General features: G+C 44.1%; 1 protein-coding gene and 1 long non-coding RNA gene across 2 annotated transcripts in view; both read right to left on the bottom strand.

Moving 5' to 3' along the window:
- Positions 1-1,865: 1,865 nt before the first annotated feature.
- The window catches only part of MAP6 (microtubule associated protein 6), a 39,086-nt gene continuing 15,914 nt past the window's right edge, over positions 1,866-25,037 (bottom strand). Inside the window, exons 2-3 of the mRNA XM_064410848.1 lie at positions 7,283-7,496; positions 1,866-5,479 (exon numbers count right to left, since the gene is read on the bottom strand). Of these exons, the coding sequence (XP_064266918.1) occupies positions 5,279-5,479; positions 7,283-7,496 (415 nt within the window). The 3' untranslated portion in view covers positions 1,866-5,278. The remainder of the gene's footprint in view (positions 5,480-7,282; positions 7,497-25,037) is intronic.
- Positions 16,676-19,708, bottom strand: LOC135294911 (uncharacterized). The gene is made up of 2 exons (XR_010356896.1): positions 18,719-19,708; positions 16,676-16,955 (listed from the first exon to the last, which is right to left on the bottom strand). It is a non-coding gene; the product is annotated as an uncharacterized LOC135294911 (long non-coding RNA).

The following is a 25,037-nucleotide window of genomic DNA, read 5'->3' as shown; positions in this document are numbered from 1 at the left end:
TGGCTTTCAAAATTCAATTTATTTTTCACTTCACCCAGACACTAACAAATAAGACTATTTCTCCTCCAGCCAATGCCTCAACATCTCCACACTAAATGCTCTTGTAAGACAAAAGCATTCATTTTCAGTGAAGCCCTCCAGCACAGCCCTTGGAAAGAGGTGGGCAGTGCCAGTCACTAGTGATCTGGTGAAGATTAAGGAGTCAGTCAGTACCAGTGGGTTCAGACAGTGATGGTTAAAGACCAGGGATGGGTCCTACTGTTCCCTTGAAATGCATCCTGCGCCCCTTTCTGCATTTGGGCTTTGCAAGGTTGAGTGAGTTCAGAGATCAACAGGGCAGCAAAGGTGTTTTCCAGCATTCACTTTGGGCAGCTGCAGGGAGGAGATGGATTACCTAAGAAGACTGCAGCATGGAAAAGACCCTGTACCTTTGTGTCATGGGAGAAGCACTGTGTTGCCCATCATGGATTGTCACAGATAAGCCCCAATAATAATCAATCCTTTAAAAAGGAGCATTTTCTCCACTACCAGCTGTACAGAGTGAAATGGTAAATCCTGCAACCTACAGCCCAGCTGAAACACTCCAAAAATCCCATAGATAGGTGTGATTTATGAATGGATGAAACTGGTGGGGAAGGGAGAAGGGAAGGCAGGGTGATACAGAGGACATCAGCAAGCAGCACTGTTACTAGCATGTGGTCACAAATGGAATAAATTCAGAAAGTGATTTGTAAACAAGGCAGGGATGCAAAATAGCACCCTTAGCAACAGGAAGGTAGAAAAGGTTTGGTGGCCCATGGATGTCAAGAGGAGGAGGTGGAGGAGAGATTTCAAAATCATGGAATCATGGAATAGTTTGGATTGGGCCTTAAAGACCATCTAGTTCCAAATCCCCTACCAGGGGAAGAGACACCTTCCAGTAGACCAAGTTTTCTAGGTTTGGTTTAGGGAGAAAATAAAAGCTGCAGGCAGTTGAAAAAAAAGTGTAATTAACATTGGTAAATACACATCATCTGCCCTCCCTCCAGCTCTCAATGGGATTTGATCTCTGCTCCCTGAGCCAGGACAAGGTAGACATGAGCAAGGCACTGCATGGACTCTCTACTCAAAGATATTTTATATAGAAAATAAGAGAAAACTTGCACCATCCACATGACTTCACTGTCCATCTTTGCATTTGCAAACACTTATAGCTCATGCCAGACTGGTCTGAGATTACCAGCCATCTAAAGGGAGTTAGACTGTGCCAGCCCAGCTGTCCCTACAGCAGGCATGAAAATGGCAACTCTAAGCAACAGAAGGCTCATTTTTGTTGGACAGACATTTCTTTCACTTAACTGTGCTTCTGATTGAGAAAACAAGATCAAGGAGGAGGTATTTGTCTTCAGCATTTATTTATCATTGGAAAAAGAACCCTTTGAGCAAGCAAAGATCACAAGCACATCACAATCAATTGGCGGTACATTAACGTGTGTGTGTGTGTGTGTGTGTGTGTGTGTGTGTGTGTGTGTGTGTGAGACTTTCATCAGAATATCAACAATGAAAAAGCACCACAAGGAGGTGTGCTTAACATGTTTACAAGAGACAATTTGTGATATGCAACCAAACCCAGGCCACAAAATATTAATTAGACACTTCCTATCTGCCTCCAAGAGGCAAGAGTTTGTGGAATGCATGGGCACCAGGTTTTGGCACCGGCTGTGCTGCAAATGAAGAAGCAAGTGATTAGTGTGCAAAGCAGTCAGAAAACAGGAGCTCAGTCAGCAGTTAGCACCATTTTGCAGAAAGGAGTAACAGTACAATACAGTGAAAATGTGAAAGCAAGCAATAGCACAGGAACTCTCACAGGGTAAAAAAGCAAAACATTTCTTTTTTTTCTTTTTACAAGAAAAGTAAAACATATTACAAATCAGCAGTGGAACAGAATCAGCATTGTGGTAGCTGGAAACAGAACAGCAGAGCACTGTTTCCCAGTGGAATTGACAAGTTCAGAGCCCAAAGTGAATTTGAAATGGCAGAGATTCGGTCTCCTTTCTGATAAACCTGAGTGGGTTGGATGGGCATAGTGGAAGTTATAACAATGCAGGATTTCACCCTGAGGCTTGCCTCTGCTGTAGTTCCTGGTATTCAGTGCAGGGCCAGCCCATGTGCTTGGATGTGTGTGTGCTTGGATGCATGCTGCAGATGTTGGGCACATGGAACGCATGCCAGGATTTCTATTCCTATTTTGTTGATGCGAGAGGAAGGTATCCAGGTCTTACCAGTCTCCCAGGCTCTTTCTGCAAAGAAAACCTTTCAAGGACCATTCATCCCACCCAAAGACAGGTGTTAAAAATAGGCAGCTCAATGGCCCTTGGAAAGTTCCTTCATTATAGAGGGAATTACAACCACTGGCTAACACTTCATATGTAGCTTTGTAGTGAGCTCTTGGAATGGCTTGGGTTGGAAGAGACCTTCACTTCCAAGCCCTCTGCCACCAAAAGATTTCATGTACTATGAAAACAAATATTTTGACTACTCACTGTGTATGTTTCAAACACTGTGATAGATGCTCTTCATTAAGAAGAAACCATCCCAAGCTGGATAATCAGCAGTTCCTCCAGAGCCATGGAGATGCTTGGATTAGGTGGTCTGAGCATCTTAGTGATGTTCCTTGGTCAAAATTTAAGTTCACCTTGAAGTCAAGGGCTGAATTCTCATTGAATTCCAGGTGAAATGGTGGCAAGTGTGGTGTATCTTTAAATGTAAAACTTAGGGCCGAAAAATAATGGGAAGAATTGTTTTGCATGCTCTGTCCTTATTGGTGTAATAAGGTAAGATTGGTGTGTTGAGCTATTTGAACAGTTTAGTGCCTTCCTGATGTGTTCTGCCTGCTGTGACATATCATCTTCACAGCTTATGCTACATCCTGTAAGGAAGGACATTACTGAGGAGCGTGAAGATACATGAAACATCTCAAAAGGCAAGGAATCACACCAAGTCTTGGGAGCTGCTCTTCTCTGGCCAGTTGTCCCTTATGTGAGAGGTTGGAAGAGCTGTGAGCAGCATGCCTCCCCGCGAGCTCAACACAAGCCTTTTGCTGAGCTGCTCTGGACACAGAGCTGAGCAGTGCTGCAGGGGTTTCTGAGCACTCAGAAAAGCAATGATCAATATGGACAGGTCAGCATCTCCAATGAGGCATGCACATCAGAAAAAAAAAAAAAAAGGCAAAAAAAAAGCAAAAATAAAAAAAAAAAGCACTACATTCACAAAGATTTCCACAGTTTTACTTCCTGGAGGATTTTCCCTGGTTTCCTCCTAAACAGCAGAGGTTTAAATATATATATATATTTCTATATATGAATATATATTTTCCACATATACAACCTGACTAGCTCATAGCACACAGTCTAACACAGCTAAGCTTGGAATTACACCACTGAATTCAGAACACTACATTTACTGATACTCAAAGGTTTAGGCTGTTAGCGCAAGGCAAACAGGACACATCACATGATACACTGAACTTGGCATTTATTCATTACTAAGGCCAGCAAATGTCACTATCTGTATATCACAGAGCTTTCCTCCTCACTGGAAACTTTCACTCAACCTTGTAGCCCACCACTCATTTACGTTTCCAAAAGACTAATCTAATGGGAAGAAACCCCAAAAAAGGGACTCCTCACCCTCCCAACTCATCCATTTTTCTGCTAGATAACTTCACATTTCTAAAATACCCCTAGCAATAAGACTTTCCTTATCCCACCATCTCTACAGCAACACACCACCTCCTCACTCTACTTCCCATCTCTGTCTTCACGCTTCCCAGTTGTCCTCTGGAAGTTTCAAGCTGGACTTCATATTAGGAGAGAAAATTTGGAGCTGCAAATATAAGGAACAAGAACCCTGCACCTCAACTTGCAGCCACTCTGCTGTGGGAAAGTCTAACAGCTCCGTTTGGTGGGATAAAAATTAATTCTTATGTATTTAGGACCCAATCCAGAAGTTAGGCACATAAATTTGGATTGGGACCACAACTCTCCCACTGATCCAGTGACCCAGATTCTGTGGCATGCAATGCCAGTCTGTTGGGCCAGTTCATACTCGCTGACAAAAATGGTCCTGCTGTGTTAAGGGCTTCCAAACTGGTCCTGGGGATTTCCTAGTGTATGAGCACTGTAAATATGACTGAAACCCTGAGATCTTGTCTGGAGGGAGTCTAGGGATCCCAGAAACTTTTTTATGGCCCTCTTGAGTTGCTCATGAGCCAACATGAACATAAACAGCTGGAAGAATAGACACAACGGGGGCTGACAGCTCTAGCCAACCTTGGTGACACATTTCTTTCTACCCCTTGGAAGGTCACGCCTGCAAACTAAACCACTTTTTGAAACCTAGCTCTGCCTATTGGCATCCCAGAAGTGAAGAAAGCAGATCAAGATTCGAAACAAAGCAGGAATAATTAATAAGATCCATAACTTAGGGGAAACAATAGGGAAGAACAACCTGCTGATAACCTAGTCTAACCTGCCATGTGATTGGAAAGTCTTCACTGCTCACTGCACCTTCCCTCACCAATTTTTTTTTTTTTAATCAAGGACTTCAAGTGGTATTGATGAGTGAAGTTGCCTTGATGCAGCTAGATGTACTCCCAGCTACCCTTGGGGAGGATTTGGCCCTTTAGTTCCATGGGATCTCCTTTCCTGTTTCTTCTTGGAGCAGAATTCCCATCAGTGTCAAAAGGGGAAATCTTTCTTGGCCACACCATAGATTTTGGTGTATTTACAGCATATCCATGGCACCATGAATGAACCTGATCCTCTCTGACTCCAAACCCCTTTACCTGTTGACACCAGTGGGAGATGACACAACAATGGCCAACCCAAAAGGGCCTCATGGGATAAGAGCACAGCCCCTCCATGGCTCAATGGGCACTTCCATGCTGTCAAAGCACTGAAGAACCAAGCCCAAGGAAAGGGACAAGCTGTTGGATGTAATCACTGTTGATCCATCACCTTCATCTCTTAGGACCCGGCTTATGCACTCTTACATCACTCACTCTGTGCAGAGCCGTGTTGTGCAGGCAAAGCAGAACAACCTGACCTCAGAAACAAGGATTTCCTAATCCTCCTTGGAAATAAAACAGAAAAGCTTCTAATACAATCAGAACAAAAAGCAGATTAGAAGCCTCTAATTAATTTTGTGGCCTTTATTTAATCAAAGGGAAAAAAAAAAAGGAAAAAGGAAGGAAGGAAGAAAGAAAAGGAAAAAAATGAGAAAGAAAGTGCAGTGACATTTACTCTTTTGCCTCAGCCAGTTTATTGTTCATCTCTTTACTTTTCTCCTTATCTTCTGGCTTTGCAGTGTTGGAGGTCTCGGCGCTCTTTTTCTTGGCAGCCCGGCCAGATGCAATCTGCTTGTCTTTGGCCTTTTTCAGGGGTTTATGGCTTGTTGTGGTCTTTTTTGGTTTGGAAGGCTTTATGCTAGGCTTTTCCACCTGCATGGAGGGCGACAGGACAACATAGAGATGGAGAAAGAGAGAGAGAGAGAGAGAGAAAGAGAGAAGGAGAGACACAAGGACAAGTGGAAAACAAGATTCAGATCTGAAACAGCACAAATGTTACTTATCTGCTCATCTCTGCCCTGCCACAAAGGCAGGGGACCAGCTGAGCTTATGCTGAGTTGCAAATGGCCAGCTCCTTTGAGGATGCCCTGAAGTCAGTGCCCCCGGAGCCAGCAGAGCCCATTGTATCCAGATCAGGATAGAGCAGGGTGAATGGGAAAGGGAATATTATCAGTCATTTTATAAATTTCTGCATCTTTCTCTGACTTCAAGGGGGGTTTTGCAAACCCACAGAGGATTGTCTCTCTCTGGACTGGAAGCAGAGAAATGGTGCAGGACAAAGAGGCTGCTGTAATTCTCCATCTTTCTTACAGGAAAGAACTCTTCTGTTTGTTTGTCCTTAACAGATTCCCAAAATGGAGGAAAATTACACTGGGCTACCTGGGGTGCAGAACGCTAATTGGCACATGAGAAAATTTCACAATGTCTTGTTTCTACAACCCCAAAATAGGAAGGACAGTTACAAAAATTAAGGGAGAACAGAAGTCTTCATCTCCTACATGCTCGCCCTGCAATCTCTCTGAGTCCTCACAGATCTAAGCACTCATTAACTTAGGGAACAACTTATGGTCCTCCATTTAAAACTTCACAGACTGACTTCTTTAATATGCAGATCCTGTGCTGGTCCTAGAAAACAAGGCTGGAAAACATTTCAGCTCAGGCCCTTCTCAACACATGCTCTCGATCTGATCTAAGCCAGAAGTGCACACTGTCAAAATCTGTGTAATGCTCTGAATGAACGGCATAAAATGTAATGAGGGGCTCCTAAAGTTTTGGAGGGAGGAAGAAAAAGCTGCCTGGATAATCACATAGGAAATGACAACAGAAAAACCTTTTCATCTTGGCCCTACCATCACTTGACGTAGGGCACTATTGTCCCCAAAGTGCCTCAAGCTGTCTAGAGCCCATAGAACTACAGAACTGTTTGGAATTGGAAAAGTCCTTAAAGAACATCTCGTTCCCTACCTGCTGCATAGGCTGGAACATCTTCTACTACACCTGATTGCTCCAAGCTCCTTCAAACCTGGCACTGGACACTTCCAGGCATGGGGCAGCCACAGGGCCGTACCACCCTCACAGCCAAGAATTTCTTTCCAATATCCCTTCTAACCCTGCCCTCTGGCAGTGTGAAGCCATTTTCCATTGTCCTGTCCCTCCAGGCCCTCGTCCAGAGTCCCTCTCCAGCTCTCCTGGAGTCCTGTTAGGCACTGACAGGGACTCTGGATCTCTTCTGCAGGCTAAACATCCTCAGCTCTCCCAGCCTGTCTCTATAACAGAGGTACTCCATCTCTTGGAGCATCTCCATGGCTTCTTCTGGACTCAGTCCAACAGATCCATGTCCTTCCCATGTTGAGGAACCCAGAGCTGAAGGCAGCAGTGAGGGTGGGCATCTCAGAGAGCAGAGGGGCAGAATGGAACAGTGGGGCAGAATCCCCTCCCTGACCTCCCATGCTGTGGGATCAACCAGGACTCTGTTGGCTTTCTGGACTGGCAGCACACATGGCTGGGACATGTTTAGCTTTTTATTTACCACCATCTCCAAGGTGGATCCCAAGATGCACCTGCTGGTTGGAATGAGGATACCACATAAGGGGAGTGACAGCCCAGCCTTACTGTGTTGGACATGTCTCACCAGGAGCAGCGATGGCCCTGGGTCCCTTCTGACGTGTTTCTCACCTTTGGAGGTTCTTTGTAGGGTTCACAGTAGAGAGTGCGTATCCTTCTGCGTTCCAGGTATTTGTTATCAGCTGGAGAAGGCTTACTGGTTTCCCCCTTGAACTGAGCACTGTAACTGGTTTCATGGGTCATTTTCTCATCTGGTGGCTTGTACTGGGGCTTTGCTTTTATCGCTTTCACGGGCTTCACATCTATCCAGGGTCTGAACTCATTTCTACAGATCAAAAAGGAAAAGGGTTCAGGAATTAAACCAACAGGAGAACAATGATAACATGGGAATGCAGTCCTGCATTGATCAACCAAGTCTATGTGGAAAGGATTTTGCCTCCATCCAATCAGATTTACATAGAAATTGTCTCCCAACAATTAATTTTTTACCTCATCCAAAACCTATTGACACATTATGAGAAATCCAAATGAAATGTAGTCTATTCAAGTCAGCCAGTCGTGGACACCCCTTAGCCATGCCTGTAAGTAGAAATTGGTATGATCCCACCTACATTGCACCTATTACACAGAAAAGCTTTGTTAATTCCATGCTAACAGATAAATAATTGGGACTAACAGATAATTAATTAACACAATACCAAGTAAGATGTAAACTCAAGCAGAGCAGAGAATGCTGTTTATCAGCTATATTTTGAGCTATGCCTTCCCTTTATAAACTGATAGTAGATTCCTGAATTACAGGGGGAAAAAAATAACACTATCTTTCATTTATTTTGGACAGAGCTGAAACTTCTGGTAGAAAAAAACCCAAACACAGTTAAAAGTGTGTATCAGTGTCTTCTGGACACATCCTGCTTCCCATCCACAGCCTCCTTCACTTCCGTTTTGTAGTTCTTCCCAATACAACACCAACAACCTTCCAGGTTTGAAGCAAAACCTTTCAATTTCTCTCTAAAATTCACCATTCACCTAAAAATGGGGAAGGAGAAACCCTAAAGGGGTTGCTAACTTGGGGGGTTGTGCTCAGACATAGACCAAGACAGTGTTTAGATCCTTAAAACTCCAATGCAAGCCAGGATCTATCCTACCAGTGCTGATACAAGCCCTCTGCAAAAGGGGTGAACTTTCCTTGAAAAATCACCAAACTGCAGAATGGTTTGAGTTGGCCAGGACCTTAAAGCTCATCTCATTCCAACCCCTTTCCATGGGCAGAGACACCTTCCACTAGACCAAGTGTCCACTAGATACTTCCACCTTCCAAGTTGCTCCAAGCTCTTGTCTTAATTTCAGGACTTCCAAGGCATTAACCCTTTAAGTTACCGACTCTGCCCTCCTGCCTGTTCAACTTAACCACTTCTGGGTTGTATTACTCATTTTCAGCCTGTAATACTAGGTGTACTGGTTTAAAAGACAAGTGTCTACCAAGGAAGGCGGGAACCTTCCTGGAATGGGAAAATATGATCCCCTCCTTACTATTATAACTTCAAAATTATAGGCAAAAATAAGGGGAAAGGAGTAACAATCATTACTAAAATACACTTTTTTTTTTATATACACATATACGTACATTTATATATAAAAAATATAAAACAAGGCAGACAAACATCAATGACAACAGCAACAACAACAAACCAGAATAAAAAATTCCCCAAACCAGTCATTTCCTGCCCATCAAGCAATTCCCCCTTGGCCGGAGTTGGGATCACAGCGGGCAGCAGGCCCGGATGGCCGCTGCTGAGGCAGAGGCTGCAGTGCCTCCCCCAGGGCCGCAGGGGGCGCTGCTGGCTCCGCGTGAGGCGCCCCGCGGGCATGGCGGTGTGCTGCCATCTTATCTTCATAGAGAAAAGCAAGGCACAATTCTTCCCAAGAATATTGCTGAGATTCACGTTCCCTGAACCTCGGAACGAGGGAGAACACAATTCTTATCACTTGCTGTGCCTATGTTGTGCCAGAGTACAATGCAGTATGGAGACTGTTTACCCAGAGTGAGGATGTTTTGTTCCCTTGGCCTGTGAGGGCCAGAAGAGTATGTGTCAGACTGTCACGAGTGCAGTTCTGTGCAGTTGTGAGCAAGGGTGAGTGCATGGCAGATCCAGTTTAGATGCAATGTATATAGTATAGCATAATAAAGTAATTAATTAGCCTTCTGATAAGTTGGAGTCAGATGCATCATTCTCTCTCCCCTCGTCAGAGCCGCCCTTGCTTCGATAGTGGCCCAGGGAGGAGCGAGAAGGTGGAGGGCAAGGGGTGTTTCTGTTTTCTCCCAGCTCTCACACGTCCCAGAAGCCGAGGCTCTACTGAGCAGCCACAGTGCTGTCTCCTGAGAGAGAGGAGATGGGGGCTCGTTTTTCCCCTAAGGTGCCCAGGCAGATGGTGAGGGTCTTTCAACAATGGCAGGTGCTGAAAAGTCCCAGTGTAATAGTCACTCCTGAGAGCAGGGGCCCACCAAAGGCAAGGAGAAATGGCAAGGAAGGCTCAGCAGGGGCAGAGAGTCCCCCTGGGCAGGAAGTCCAGCACCAAAACCCACAACCAGCAAAGAGGGAACCACCTCCAGCTAAGAAACTGCCAACCATCACACTGCTTCTTCCCCTCCCCCAGAACCATTCTAATGATATGCCAAGGCCCTGGCTAGGTCTTTTGTCTTTTAAATCGAGGTCCATTCACCATCTCTATGACAACAAATGGAGGAAAATTCCCCGAAGGAAAAAAAAGAAAACCTAACCTCCAACACTAGGGAAATTAACCCTCTGTAAGGGAGCTGCCAGTCAATCCCTTCCCATAATACTTTTGAACATCTTAATCAGCTTCAACCAAATTTGTCAAACACGAATGAAGATATTTGGTTTTACTTCTATGAAGATAAGCAGCTTTATTGAGTTCAGAGGATCAGGAAAGCTTAAGTATGGACATGTGCATGTCATCAGAGGATGCTCAGGCAGGGATGCTAGGGCTGCAAAAAGATCATCTGTTGTCCTGGCTGAGGACAGAAAACCCAGCCCGGCCACCTTGCCTTGTCTGTCCTGTTGTCTCTGTTAAAAACGAGAGCAGTCTTCCGGTACTAAAGTGATTTCAGCACTTATTATAAAAAAAAAAAGAAAGGCCTAAAGCAAGGGGGCCCATGGGCTGAGCAGGAGTGTTCCTGTCGAGGATGCTGCAGCACCGGTGCTGGGTCTTCTTGAATGCGATGTCCCCCATGTCCCAGGTGGAGCGGCACACAATTCAATGGGTTAGAAGCCCCTTTGTATCCTGTTTTTGTCCCTTTGGATTGGTTTCTTTTTGTTTCCTTCATTGGCATGAAGGTTTAAGGCGCTTGATTGGCCCATTACAGCTCTGTCCAGGCTGGCTCGTTTCGCTTGGTGCACTTTACTGAGGTGTGTTATGGTACGCTGAGTACCGCAATTTCTTATAATGACCCTTTAAACCCCTTTTACATTACAATAACCAAACCAACAGTACGTGCTTAATGATCTATCAACTATTTTACAACAGTTTTTAACCTATTTTTAACAGTCTCTTGCTGCAAGGAAGGCAAAGTCCTTCCGCGAGTTCTAGCGCCTTGACCCGGAGAACACCACTCAGAGCTCTAGTTGTCAGGGAGCAGAGCAGGGGGGCGGGGAGAACACTGACACCACCCTTCCCTTTGTCCTTCAAACCACACGCTCGACTGCAGAGCACCATCTTGGTGAATGTGTGTGTGTGTGTGTGTGTGTGGCCGGCATTTTGGGGTGTCTTTTCGTTCTGGGGGCAGTCCATGAGATTTAGGAATTTTGAATCTTTGTTATTTTTGCCTGTTGCTGCTTGTTAGTAAACTGTTATTTTTTCAGTTATCTACTCATCTCTGTTTCTTACTGGATTGTTAGAACCTATAAGAACCTATAAAGGGAGACAACTAATTCCAGAGCATTCTCCTTTAAATTGCCTCAAATCAAGCCAGAATGACAAACTCAAAGTTCATCTTAAACTCTTCAGAAGAGGTTTCTTTCTGGGATTTACTTTTGTTCCTAAGTAGACTATATATGTTCAGTATGTGGAAATAAATAAAAGGGTGGACTAATTCTCTCTGCCCATTTCTATCTGTCTCTGATTTCTTTCCTAGTGTTGTAGATGAGTAATACAATGGTTGGCTCTTACAATTAAGGGATGAATATTATGAGTATGCTAAGAGAAGTTTTATTGATGTACAGTTATGTTATTGTGATATGTTCTCCCCATAGTCCTCTTTCTCCTCCCATTTTATTGTTGTCATGGATGTCCTTGGTGGTCAGGGCATTTGCAGGGAGGGCAGGCTTGTTGCTGGGGGAGCACGGCATGGCAACACCTGACCTTCAATCAAATTGCAAGAAAGGACTCTCCTCCAATGTGCAATGAAGAAGAGTTGACTGACAGACTTTGGGAGGGGTTAGGGTTATCTGATGCAACACCAGGAGTATAAAAGGTGGAGCAGCCATTTTGTGGGTAAGCACATGGTGGTTTAGTTCCATGCTCCCAGTGCTGTAATTTTTCCTTATTCAGTGTTTTGTTGTATTTTGTTAAGGTTTAATAAACCTTTGAAATTTTAAAAGTGAGTGTTGTTTCTCACACTAGCGACTTCAAAACCCATTAGCTATTTCCTACTGCACTTGTGGCAGAATTAGAAATCTCAAAGGTGAAAATCATAATAGCTTTCCTGAAGATCAGTGAATGGACACATAGGGAATATCCAAATGGTGTTCTGCAGCTGAGGGAAAGAGGTAAATTCATGTTTCTCACTCATTCTCAGGACAGCTGAACAACCAGCCCCCATGGATCACCAGGTCAACCAGCAAGACCAAGCACAGGTTGCGTGTACAGAATCAAAGGATGAAGGCTGTTGTACTGTGGATGTAGGGACTGGATTTTAGAGGTGGAACACAAACCAGGATGTATTCATTTTTCTGCTGGTAGAATGCTGGTTTATGTAGAAGTGAGCTCTGAAGCAGTGTGACTGTATTTGTTACCATAGTGCCTAGCAACTTCATTAACAGATACATTATGCAAACATAAACGTGCAGGAAGTAACAGGCTTTTCCCCCAGACCCCTGTGATCTCTGCTGAAAAGGCACAGAAAAGCCTTGTACTCCCTCTGGGCTGTCAGGGAATGCATTTCTGTAACAGAGCTGGGCTCTTAATGCAACAATCAGTTTCATCGGACTGTGAAAAATGAGACTGCTTGTCTCCATCCTTGCTTTGCTGGTCTGAATGCAGATGTAACAATTCTGTGAATATTCAGCTCCACTGTTCTTGGTGATTGGACTTCACCCTTCACTACTTTATGTCTCCCAAGATGAGCCTTTGCAGGCAGATAATAAAACAACCTTTCTTAGAAGTGTGTGCATTGATGCACTGTGTCTACCAGCCCTGGAATAGCTCAACCACAACCTCTGGAAACTGAGGATAGAAGGCTACTGATCTAGAAATACCACACTTCGGTGACAAAGAAATTCTAAATACCAGTGTGTCACATGTATTCAGTGCACATCTAGAAATAACAGGTTGCTCAGAGATGCTGTGACTGCCCCATCCCTGGAAGAATTCAAGACCAGGTTGGATGGGGCTTGGAGTAACCTGGTGTGGAAGTTGTGGAAGGTGTCCCTGCCCATGGCAGGGAAGTTGGAATAAGATGACCTTTAAAGGTCCTTTACAACCCCAACCATTCTGTGATTCTGTGTTTATATTCTAAATCTAAATCCACATATAAATCCTTTTCAGGCAAAATTTTTAACATCACCAGCTATTACACTGCAGCTGGTTCCTTCAAGTATGTGAGAGAGCATGGGCCATGTTCATATGGAGCTCTACCACACCTGGGATGGACCAGCCATTCCCCGTTGTTACCACATATACAGAATCAGACTGGCTTGATTTGAAAGGGACTTTTAAGTTCATGTCATTCCAGCTGCCCTGCCATGGGTAGGGACAGTTCTGACCAGACCACTGAAACACTCAGTGTGTCCAGTTCTCCATATCTGACATCCAGAGCATGCAGAGACAGCAGAAGGAGGAGAGAATCTCTGACCATTTACTACAGCTACAGCTGGTGCAACAGGCTGGTCTCAAAGCCTATTATGATATTCAGGCAACATATGAACTTTAAATAAGTGTTACTAGATGTCCTGGATTGTAAGATAAGTGTCTGTTCTGTTTGCCATGTCTTAGAGGTGAGGCAGTTATCTTCTGTTAATTGAGCAGTTTTCTTTATCTCTTCCACAACCAATCCTCCCTCTGGGAAATATCTTCTGTTAATGGGCCATGAGTGTCACTGCATGACTGATAAAATTACAGCATCCCATTGTGAGATGCTCTGCCCAGGAGGAGGAGCCAAACATTCCTACCTGGATATAGTCTGAAATTTTGGGACATCAGAGCAGACTTTTCCACTGGATTCCCAGAGGCATAGCTGTCTTCTCCACTGGATTCGTAGAGGAAGACCAGACACATCTATACCATCACTGGACCTTCAGAGGAAAATTCCACCCTTCTACAGGATCTCTGCTCCAACAGATTCACATCTGCCACTCCAGGAGGACTGCAGCCACAATTCCAATTGGACTGCTACCAACACCCTGACCCACAGGGTGTCAGGTTGTGTTCTGTCAGTAGGCTTTTTTTGTTTGTATTATTACATTTGTATTTTTCGCTTTCCTAGCAAAGAACTCTTATTCCTGCTCCCATATCTTTGCCTGAGAGCCTTTTAATTTCAAAATTATAATAACTCAGAGGGAGGGGGTTTACATTTTCCATTTCAGGGGAAGCTCCTACCTTCCTTAAGCAGACGTGTGTCTTTTCAAACCAAGACACTAGAATAGACACATCAGTGCCCAGAAACTCAGTATGGTTAATGAGAACTAATTCGTAAGTGTCTCCATCTCTACCACAGATGAGTGAGGGAAAACAATTAGTTGGGAAGTGCCCTTGGAATATGCCAGATCCTGAATTCAACCCAACAGCTGTTTGGAAAAGCATTAGTTACAATGGGCCAGAATTGCAGCCAAGAGTGTGCTAGCAACTTTGCAGCCTGGATTGCCATGTTTGAGTGTCAGGCACAGGGAATTTCCTCATGCAAAGTATGAAAGAGGAGGCAGGTGCCCTGGTTGGGGTCTGCATCCCTATTGCTTGTAGGGGTGAAGGGGATGTCTCAGGAAGGTAACCTAAATCCCCTTTCCAAGTCTGATGACTCTCCATCAGAGGTCTGTCTGATACTGTTCAATGTCACCTTGACCTCGTGTTGTCCAAACAGTGCCTGGCACATGTACCCTCTCCTAAGGCAGTTGTACTGTACTTCCAGTGCAATGCCCTATTGTTGGAAGTCTTCAAGGTCTCAAGTTGGACAGGACTTGGAGCAGCCTGGTCTAGTGGAAGATGTCCCTGCCCATGGCAGGAAGTTGGAACTGGATGGTCTTTAATGTCCTTTCAAACCCAGACCATTCTGTGATTCTGTCCTCTGGAACTGGCCTGATTCTCCAGGATCTTTATGTCACTCAGAGATGTTGTGTTATACATTTAAATACTTCTTATATTCAGTGATGAAGTGAGAGGAAAATTAGTAGCTTTAAGAGTTAATTAAACATATTCTGGGTATAGTAAAAAATATCTGTATTCTAAGGTACCATATAGGTTGCTTCTGTAGGACTAAAACTTATGCTGGTTTGGAGAAAGATCCTGTCATTCTGAGACTTCCCTCATTATTATTCAACATTCCAAGGCAAATTTGTGGGGAAAGTACCCAAAAAGTTACCAATTCCTTCTGCAACCTGAAATAAGCCCTGAAAATGTTACTTTCCCCTTATTTTCAGAACAGATGGTCATAGTGGTGTTTGGAACTTTGAAGAATTCTGTACACCAAATTAGCTCTCAAAGTATTCAAGGAATGTGCTAGAACCCATCCTAAAAGAGATCGGTCTCACAGCTCATTTAAACCTTTGCTCAAGTAGCAACTATGAACCGTGGACCAGCTCCAGTCTGGATGTAACCAACAGGCACAGCTTAGTCCAGCTCTCAAATTCTTCATCAAAAAGATTTTCAATGCTCTTAATTTTGCTGAGGAAGATTTTAAGAACTGCTCTTTTTGCGTGAAATGGAGGGTTGAACTGAAATAGCAGCCAATTACATGTCTCCTAATTTTCTGCCTTGTTCTGGTCCCAGCCTTACAAAGACTAATTCGAGTTGACAGGGAACCCAATGCCGACCTCAAATAAAAATCAGTGAAAAAGAGTCTATCAGGTGTCAGGTAACCTTTTGCGAGCCATGTTCAACAGAAAAATTTCCCAGTGAGGTTAAAGAGAGTTTATGTATCTGCAGACCTGATGAGAACATAAGGCTGTACAGGACAGGGCAGATGCCTCACAAATGCATAGGCAGTAGATCGTATCAGATGACAGTAGCCTGGGGAGGTGATGGCCTCATCCATATCCATTAAAGCCTAGCCTGGTCTCCACATGTATCAGTGAACACCACACTGCTCTTGCGTGAGGCTTTGTCTACCCTGGTTGGTTTAATTGCATTTTTCCTTTGACTGAGGATTGCTGAAGTTGGTGGCAAGATGAAAGTGACCTGGACACCCTCTTTCAGCCCAGCCAGGGCACACTGGGGTTGAAATGAGCTCCCACTTGTCTCTGGAGATGCTTGTCAAGTCCTGTGTAGACACAGGTTGCTTTTATCTACTGAGGTCAAAGGAAAGACAAAAAGGGGAAGGAAGGACAGAACAGGGCAAGGTTTAACCACTTCAAGCTTCCACCTTCTTTGAAGGACTTTAAAGAGAGGTTACATTTGCTCAGCAACAGCACATTTGTATTCTGCTGACAGCAGCTCTGCCGGCACTGAGCCAGGCCAATTCCCTCACCTTGATGTACACATACAAAATAATGAACAGTGCAGAAAGAGGAGATGGGGGACTTCATGCTGGAGTCCTGCACAGGAGGGATATTTCTAGCTTAATCTGGAAAACTACATCTTGGTGAAAAAAGAAAAATATTCTGTTTTTTCGCTAAATAGGAGAAAACTTTAGAAAATGTTAGGCCTGAAACATTTAATTAATTCTAAAATGAAACTTTAATTTTCTTTTTCAGCTTCTTTAATTCTTTCCCATCCCATTTTTTCCCCTTATTCTACTCAGGACAACACCAAAAACTGTGAATCCTCATATGAAGCAAAGTGCTTCACAAGGAGTATTTTAGAACATCAGATTTCTCGTTAATGTTTGTTTAAACAAAACAACAACAAAAAAGGCACATTTGAGTCAAACTAAGCAGAAAATATGTCTGGGATTTTCAAATTATTTTGCCTTTCTGGAATACAGTGTCACTTATTCTTAAGTATTCTCCTGCTCTTAAAACCCAAAAAAGAGGTATTTGGTGAAATGAAGTAGTGGGAAACCCAAAATCCATAATAATGGCTGTTTGAACTCAATGCCAAAGGAGGACAATGAACTTCACTATATAATGAGATTTAATTAAGTCATATCTGTTTAGATGGATATCAAGAGTATTCAGAGTTTTCTTCAGCATTTAACTGCTCCTGAAAAACCATGAGCCAAAGAAGGACTTCTTCCATGATGCAGGAATCTCCTGCAGTCCCCCTCTGGATGTCTGGTTCTGGCTGTGATTGGCCAAAGATCCTGGCCTAAATGGGTTGCAGGCAAATTCTGCTCAGAAAGGATAGCTTGGATCAGGAGCAGGCTTGTGTTTTGATCCTAAAGCTGTTCTCTTTTCTAATGTGAACAAAAATAAATACATTTGGACTCAGCATAAACAGGTCCATTCTCCTGCAAACACAACTGATTTTAAAGACAAACCCGTTCAATGGTTACTGCTCTGCAAGAGCCAAAACCTGCCTCCTAAACCATTTCCAGCCCCAAAGGAATTCTGCCCCATGCTGAGGGTCCCTCATGCAGTACTAAATAGTGCAATGTGTTCTTGCCTCACAGAGAAATAAACCTAAAATTCTGGGCCAGAATGATTTCTTGCTTCACCTGACATTTTACAGGAACAGAACATGTCCCCTGCACCCCAAAATACTGGAGCTGTTGGAATGAGTTTGGAGGAGGCAACAGAGATGCTGCGAAGGCTAGAATCCCTCTGCTCTGTAGACAGGCTGGAGAGCTGAGGGTTTTCACTTGGAGAAGGTTCTTAGACACCCTGCCAGTACCTAAAGAGGTTCCAAGCGAGCTGGAGAGGGACTTTAGACAAGGGTCTGGAGTGACAGGACAAGGGGAGTGGCTCCCCAAGGATAGAGGGCAGGGTTACATGGGATATTGGGCAGAAATTCCTTCCTGTGAGAGAGTTGAGGCCCTGGTACAGGTTGCCCAGAGAAGCTGTGACTGCCCCATCACTGGAAGCATTCAAGGTCAGGTTGGATGGGGCTCAGAGCAACCTGGTCTAGTTGAAGGTGTCCCTGCCCATGGCAGGGGGCTGTAACAAGATGCTCTTTAATATCACTTCCAACTCAAACCAGTCTGTGATTCTGTGATTCAGCTATTTAATTCCGTTTTCCATCCCAGCCTTCTTTAGTTAAAAGGTCAATTTCAACCAACTTCTGTTTTCAAATTTGTCAACATACAAATTTGCCACTGCAAGTGCCAGAACACCCTTGTCACTGCCTGCTGCATCCAGTGGCCCATCTCCAGCTCCTACATGGAGGCTTAATGACAGATTTATCCTCTAATCCCTGTGCTATTATCTTGAACACAATAATTTACTGTAAAGCTTCAGTGAGATTGTGAAGGGTACAAAGAGGCTCCTGGTGGCCAAGAGTATTTTTTTCTCAAACATTAATAATCAGTCTCTAAGACATGCACACACACACACACACACACATAAACACATGCACAGAGAGCTAGTCTGTTTGGATAAGCCTTGTGTACAAAGACTAAAACAATGTGAAATATAGTAAGGAATTAATTTGAAACTTGGGCAATGGACAATAGAGTGAATGTGAGCAGGATGGGGAGGGATCAGTATCTCTAAACATCCCTGGTTAGGGCCCATCAAACACAGCACTGGCACAAAAGCAGAGAAAAGTACTGAGCCTCCAAGAAGTGTGACTTTAGCACTGGCTGAAGGAGGTTATGATCAAGAATATGTACTGGATAGGATGAAACCATGTCATTTGGCAGAGCAGAACCATGTTGCCATCCATTTATAAAAACTGTTTGATTCAGCAGCTCCCAAATCATGGATATTGCATTGCCAGAGGACTATACAATGTGGGCTTTCAAGGAGGAACAATTATTGTGCAGGCTGTCGTGATTAAAATGTCACAAAACCAGGACTGAAGGTGACAGTGAACACTGCAGAGGGCCAAAGGGCTGAGTGAGATACATAGCTGTGGGTGAGTAACTCTAAGAGTAACATCCCAGCCAGTGTGGAGAGGTGCATGTATGATGCAAAAGGGTGAGATAAATCCTCACACTCAGATGTGCTAGCTGCCTAGCACATCTAGGCAGCTTTGTCACACAAAATCAACCTTGCAGACCTCAGGGTAAACACCGGCACCCCAGGATTGTTTCCTTCTTTCCACTGCTGCCTTCAACTTAGATCTGCTCTCCAGCCTCCAGCCTGCACCCAGTGCCCTGTGCTCCCAAGCCACAGGGAGAGCACAGTCTGAGCCTGATAAAGGATCAGCATCTGCAAGAGCCCAGGAGCCCAAAGCTATCCCTATCTCCTGGCAGCTAAACACCTGCCAAAGGGAGCAGCATGGACTCTGGGGAGCCTGATCCTTGGAGATGCCACAGCAGAAATCACAGAAACCAGGAAAAAGTGTATCTGGGGATCTGGAGAGAGGTTAAACCAAACAATACTGACACCTCCTGGTGTGAATCACAATCCTGTGGAAATCTGCCAGTTTATACCACTCTGAATTTCCCTGTGTATTATAAACTTACGGGTTCTGCTAAGGAAGGGACACATGTTGGCCATTCCATATAGTAGTTTTCATGTTGTCTCCGTACAGGCTCAAGCCTGTACAGATGATGAACTCAATGTTGGTGTCACCAAGGAAGCCAGACCATGCAGCCTGCTGGAAAAGCTCCCAGGGTGATCACAGCCTGAGCTTGCTTGCAGAAATAATCCATCTGTAAATGTCACCCCTGGAAAATGGGTCAGGATCAGGTCAAAGTTCTGCCAATGCACCATTTAATTGCCTGCACGTCTGTTCTCCAGTGGGTTGGTCTAGGAGCAGCAACTCAGCCCCCTTTTACAGTCATCTGTCCTCCATAAGGACAGATGACTGTAAAATTTGCCACACAGTAAACAAACAAAGCAGTTCACAGCATGGATGATTTGACACAACAGCATCTTTTATCAACAGAGTGCTGTAGGATTGGGAAAAGCGTTGCTACAGGCAGATCTGGATAGGCTGCAGGAACCAGGACATCATGAGAAGAGCCTGTAGCAGGACTTCTGTCCCTGCCACCATAAAGCTTATCTGTTTTTTGGTAGCTGGTGCAATAACTCAGGGAATCTTGCTCTGAGTTAAGCACCACATAAGCCTTGGTGAAAGACAGTTTTGCCTTTTATTGAGTTATTTTGGTGCCATGGGATTGATGCTTTCAGCTGACAGTAAACATCTTGCTGTGGAAGCAGATGTGGGAAGAGAACTTGGAATTTCTGACTGACAGACAGTTCGCTTTACAAACTATAACAGCTACACCATATTTTCACTAAGCAAAAATCTTCTGCACATTCCTCAGAATGCGTGGAGACTTCTCCCTGAAGTCAGGATGCCAACTTTCATGGTTACTACCATGGGGGTTGAGTGATAGGACTTTGTGTACCCATAAGCAATTGGTGGTGAGTTGCATTGACTCAATCTATTCTGTTTCTTTGCCATAGATATATTTATATAGTGCACTGTTTTATGTAATCTAGTAGTAGTCTTTTGTTTTATCCTGTGCAGTAAGTAACTCTGTTTAAGGCCTTTCATCTGTTAAGCTTCTGTCTTTTCAATAAATAACATATTTTATAATAGACCTGATTGGCCATTCTTAAGAACTTGCAAGCCAGAGCGATTTAGCTGTGGGTCACCTGAGTAAAGCTGCTGCCAAACATCTGAACCTAAGGCAGGGCTTGTCTAATGCTCTCACTCCATCCATGATAGAGCCAAAGTGCTCTTTTGAGAGTTTGCTGGGCCAAAGAGCATCCCATATCTGACTGTCTGTTCAAGACAACACACACAAATGCACAGAAATATGGACATGTGAATTAAGTAGGCTCATCTATTAGGGTCCCAGGAATAAAAACCCTTAAGAAATCTTCATGTTAGGAAAAGTGGAAGAAATTGCAAAGACAACACAGCATTGGAAATGCTTCTCTTCTCTAAGTGCAAAGATTTTTCAGTACAGTTCATGGTGAATACAATGAAGTAATACAAATATTTGATGGGATGCAGAGAAACTGGCAGCTTCCTGCCTCTGCTCATCCCCATGCAAAAAAGGGGCAATGAATCACTGAATCTTTAAGTATGGTAAAGTTCTCTAAGATTATCAAGTCAAACCAGTCCCACAGCACTGCCAAGCCCACCACTAATCCATATTTCCAGGTGCTATAACCATCTATCCCTGTTAAATCTGTGTTAAATCCCTCCAGGATGGGGACTCTACCACTGCCCTGGGCAGCCTGTGCCAAGGTGGAACTACCCTGCTCTGACGGCCTTGTGAGCCTCTGGTTCCAGTGGGATTCTTGGCAGAGAGATGTTTTCAACATCTCATTTAAAGTGTCTGAAGACACAAATTGCAGATTAAATAAAAATGCATTATTTGAGTCCATCAGAAAACTTCAGCATATGCATAGTGGCCCTTAGCTGCTCCATAGAGGTAAATATGGACAATAAAAAACTTCCGGAATCAGAGCTTCATACTGCAAAAGCTATGAATGAATCCCTGTGAATCCATTATATGACTTGTAAGAGGAGCATCTGGTGCAGCAAAATGTGCTAGGAAAATAAGCTTTTTAAGGTCAAATGAAGCCATTGCATTTCACAAACTCAGTGTCATCAGTCCTTGCAGGAGATCCAGCAGCAGGATGAGGAGAGAAGCCAAAGGCATCAACTTTCAGCAAAGACAGGACAGATGGTTGGTTAAAGAACTGAAGAGCTACTGCCCAAGGAGATAAAGGACAAGTGCATCTCACTAACGAGCACTACTGACAACACCTCTGGTCCAAATTCACAGAATACCAGAATGGTTGAAGGGACATTAAAACTCATGTCACTCCAATTGCACTGCCATAGCCAGGAACACCTTCCACTATACAAGGCTGCCCCAAGTCCCACACAGCCTGGCCTTGAACACTTTCAGGAATGGGATAGCCACAGCTTCCCTAGGAAACCTGCACCAGTGTCCATTCATACTGTTAGGGGGGAGTTCATTAAGTCCAATTACTTTCATAGTGCTGGGCAGGGATTGCTGGGGAAACCCCTCTTTACAGACTTTATGGGAAGCTTTGCTAAGTAAAGAAGCAATAAATGAAGTCCCATGGCAAAGTTAATACCCAGAATATCACAGTGTTGCATCCCAAGACATAGAGGGGTATGCTGAGGCAGGGATGACTTGGGAAGAGACACCCCTTTAAGTTAGGGTGACACAAAGAGATGCTCTCCCACAATTCCTTGTGTCTTTATGTTAATGATCCAAGTTATGTCATCCCTTTTCCCTCCCCAGTTCTAGAATGTTCCCGGCTCCCATTCCCCCAATTGGTCCCCATTCCTTGCAGCTCCTCCCCTGAATCCTAGTTAGCTGTTACCCTCTAACCCCACCTCTGTACCACCCCTGTTCCCTCAACCCACTGGCCCTCAGCTCCAACACTCTCAGCGCCCTTGTCTTGTATATAACCTCGGACCCTCCTTTGTTCTTTGTCCCTGGTTCCCTTCAGTGTGCTCTTATTAAACACCACTGGAATACCATACAAAGAACCCCTCCTGTCTGCTGTTCTCTGTGTCAACAATCAAGTAACATGGCGTGGTGAGTGTGCTCGGTGCACTGAGCTATCCCCTTCTCGAGGAGACGCTCTTGGGAAGGCGGTGGGCATCGGCAGCTCCTGCCACGCCGCTGCATCACAGAATTGCAGAATGGTTTGAGTTGGAAGCAACATTAAAACTATCTAGTTCCAGCCCCCTGCCATGGGCAGAGACACCCTCAACTAGACCAGGTTGCTCCAAGCACCATTTAACCTGGCCTTGGACACTTCCAGGCATGGGGCAGCCACAGCTGCTGGGAGCAACCTGTGCCAGGGCCTCACCACCCTCACAGCCAAGAACTTCCTCCCAATATCCCACCTAACCCTGCCTTCTGCCAGTGTAAAGCATTTCCCCCCCATCCTGTCACTCATTGTCCAATGTCCCTCTCTTGGAGCCCATTTTAAGTACTAGAAGAGGTTCTAAGGTCTCCCCAGAGGCTTACCCTGTGGTAATTTTTTCCTTGCACTGGGCTGGAGCAGTGACACACGGCTGAAAGTCCAGTGCAAAGAGAGTTTTGAATAGCACCTACTTCTGTCCATACTGCTCATGGAAGGTACATTTATCATCTAACTCTGCAGTTGCCTGGCATTATCCCTGCGTCCACCTTCAGTGACCCTGCAGAGCTGAGGGGACACTCTGTGAGGTCACAGCTCTAACTGCTCGCACCACAATGATGCCTACAGAGCAGACAAGCCTGCAGCTCAGCTCAGAGACCAAGCAGCCAGGATAACCTCTTGTTTTCTGTTTAATCACTGACTTGGGGTTGTTGTAACAACCAGGTACCATGTAAGTGATCTTAGGTTTTAACATCTTAGAGCCTCCAAGGCAAAAGTACCTCCTGTGAAAGCAAATCACATGCTGAGAGTCCAAAGACACCCAGTTTTATCATATCTTAGTGTATAAAGTCAAATACAGACATATAATCCCAACTTCTTGTATTTATAAATGCTTTTTGTGCATAATGTCTTATTCTTAGAAATGGAAGGAGAATTCAAATCCATGATGTTTTATCCATGTCGTAGTTCCACTGTGCAGAGGTTTAAAATCATAGAATCATGGAATAGTTTGTGTTGGAAGGGAAAGATCATATCATCTGTCACCTTCCCTGAAATGAGCAGGGATATTTTCAAGTAGATCAGCTTTCCCAGACCAGGTAATTGTTTATATTTATTATACAAATAAAATAATAATTAAAAACTATAATATTAATAAAAGACATAATTTTATATACTACATAAATATTTACAAATTATATATAAAATGCTTAGTAATGAAAATATTCTGGTAGATATTTTTTGCAATACCTACCCTCCAGAAAACCCTTCAATCTGTCCACTAGGTACCAGGCCCAACATGATGACTATTCCACAGAAAACATTTCTGCAGCTAGATGAGCTGCATTTCCCCATTTCCAACCATGTCCCAAGTGTGTAACACATGTCAGGGACAGTGAGCCGTGCTACACACAACATAGGTAGTATGACAACAGCCTTGAATAATGCAATACAGATGTGGATGAATGCAGATTAACCTACATTTGGTCCAATCATCTGCCTCTGCCATGCTTTCATGTGTGTATTTGAGGTTGTCCTATTTCTTTACAAAATGTTACATATATAATGAATCTAAAGGTTTTTTTAACATTCAAAAGTGACAAGCCAGTCACTGGCTTTGACTGAATTCTGCTTGTCAATTGATGCCTTCCTGTGCAGTGCCGCCACTGAATGTTTCTGAAGTTGAAATTAAGAGGCTGTAATTCTTTTTAACTGGAAAAACCATAACAGATCTGGGTGTGAACTAAGTAGATGAAAGAAGAGAGCTGAGACTTGAGCAAAGAATTTAAGATAAAGGATTAATGAGTTAAGAGAAAGGCTGAGTTGGATTTCCCCTCCCATCTTTACCCTTACATGCTGTGTTATTGCAAAGGCTTCAAAATCCAGTTATAAAATTGGTTTGTGCTGTAGACATTAAGGTGCAGAGTTTGCATAACACATGTGGAATTACTGGAGAGGAAATGTGGATTATTCCCTTGAAATTGCCCTGGGTGCAGTGAGGAAAGTTATTCTAAAAAGCACCATGAAAATCTAGGACAAGGCAGAAGGGGTTTAAACTGAAAGCAGGGTGATTTAGATTAGATATTAGGAAGAAATTCCTCCCTGTGAGGGTGGTAAGGCTCTGGCACAGGCTGCCCAGAGCAGCTGTTGCTGCCCCTTCCCTGAAGCATCCAAGACCAAGCTGGATGGGTTTGGAGTAACCTGGTCTAGTGGAAAGTATCCCTGTCCATGGCAGGGGGTGGAAATGGGTGGTCTTTTAAGGTCCCTTCCAACCCAAACTCTGCTGTGACTCTGTGACTAAAGTGGGATGAGCAGACAGTTTTAGGGGACAGTGTGGGAGAACTAGGAGTTGGGAAAGCTTCTTTGAGAAGAGACAAAGCTTAGGATGGCCATGCATTTTTTTAGGAAACCATACAACACACCAGCACAAGTTATTGGGACTGTGTTGGTGTAATGGAGAGCAGAATAAGGGCAATTAAAGTTTATCACTTTTAACAGTGTAATACTCAGTTCATTCCACTTCAATTAACATATCTTTCTTTAGAAGCTGTCCCTACCAGAGGGAGACCTAAAAGTTAGATGAATTGCCGGAAATGAAAAAATGCTCTGCATTTTTCTATCCCGTGCTTGGGAAACTGCCAGGATCACTTAAACATCAGTAATGTAATGGGGAGGACTCACTGACTCCAGCTCTGTAACAACTTGATTAGTCCCATGGTACAAAATCTGTAAATACGGGGACCACCAGAGCTGCCTTGGGGGAGTATGAGGAAGAGACAGCAGAA

The sequence above is a fragment of the Passer domesticus genome, chromosome 2, assembly GCF_036417665.1.
Source record: "Passer domesticus isolate bPasDom1 chromosome 2, bPasDom1.hap1, whole genome shotgun sequence".
Lineage (NCBI taxonomy): Eukaryota > Metazoa > Chordata > Aves > Passeriformes > Passeridae > Passer > Passer domesticus.
The sequence above is the reverse complement of the archived record's forward strand: the minus strand, read 5'-3'. Positions and strand labels throughout refer to the sequence as shown.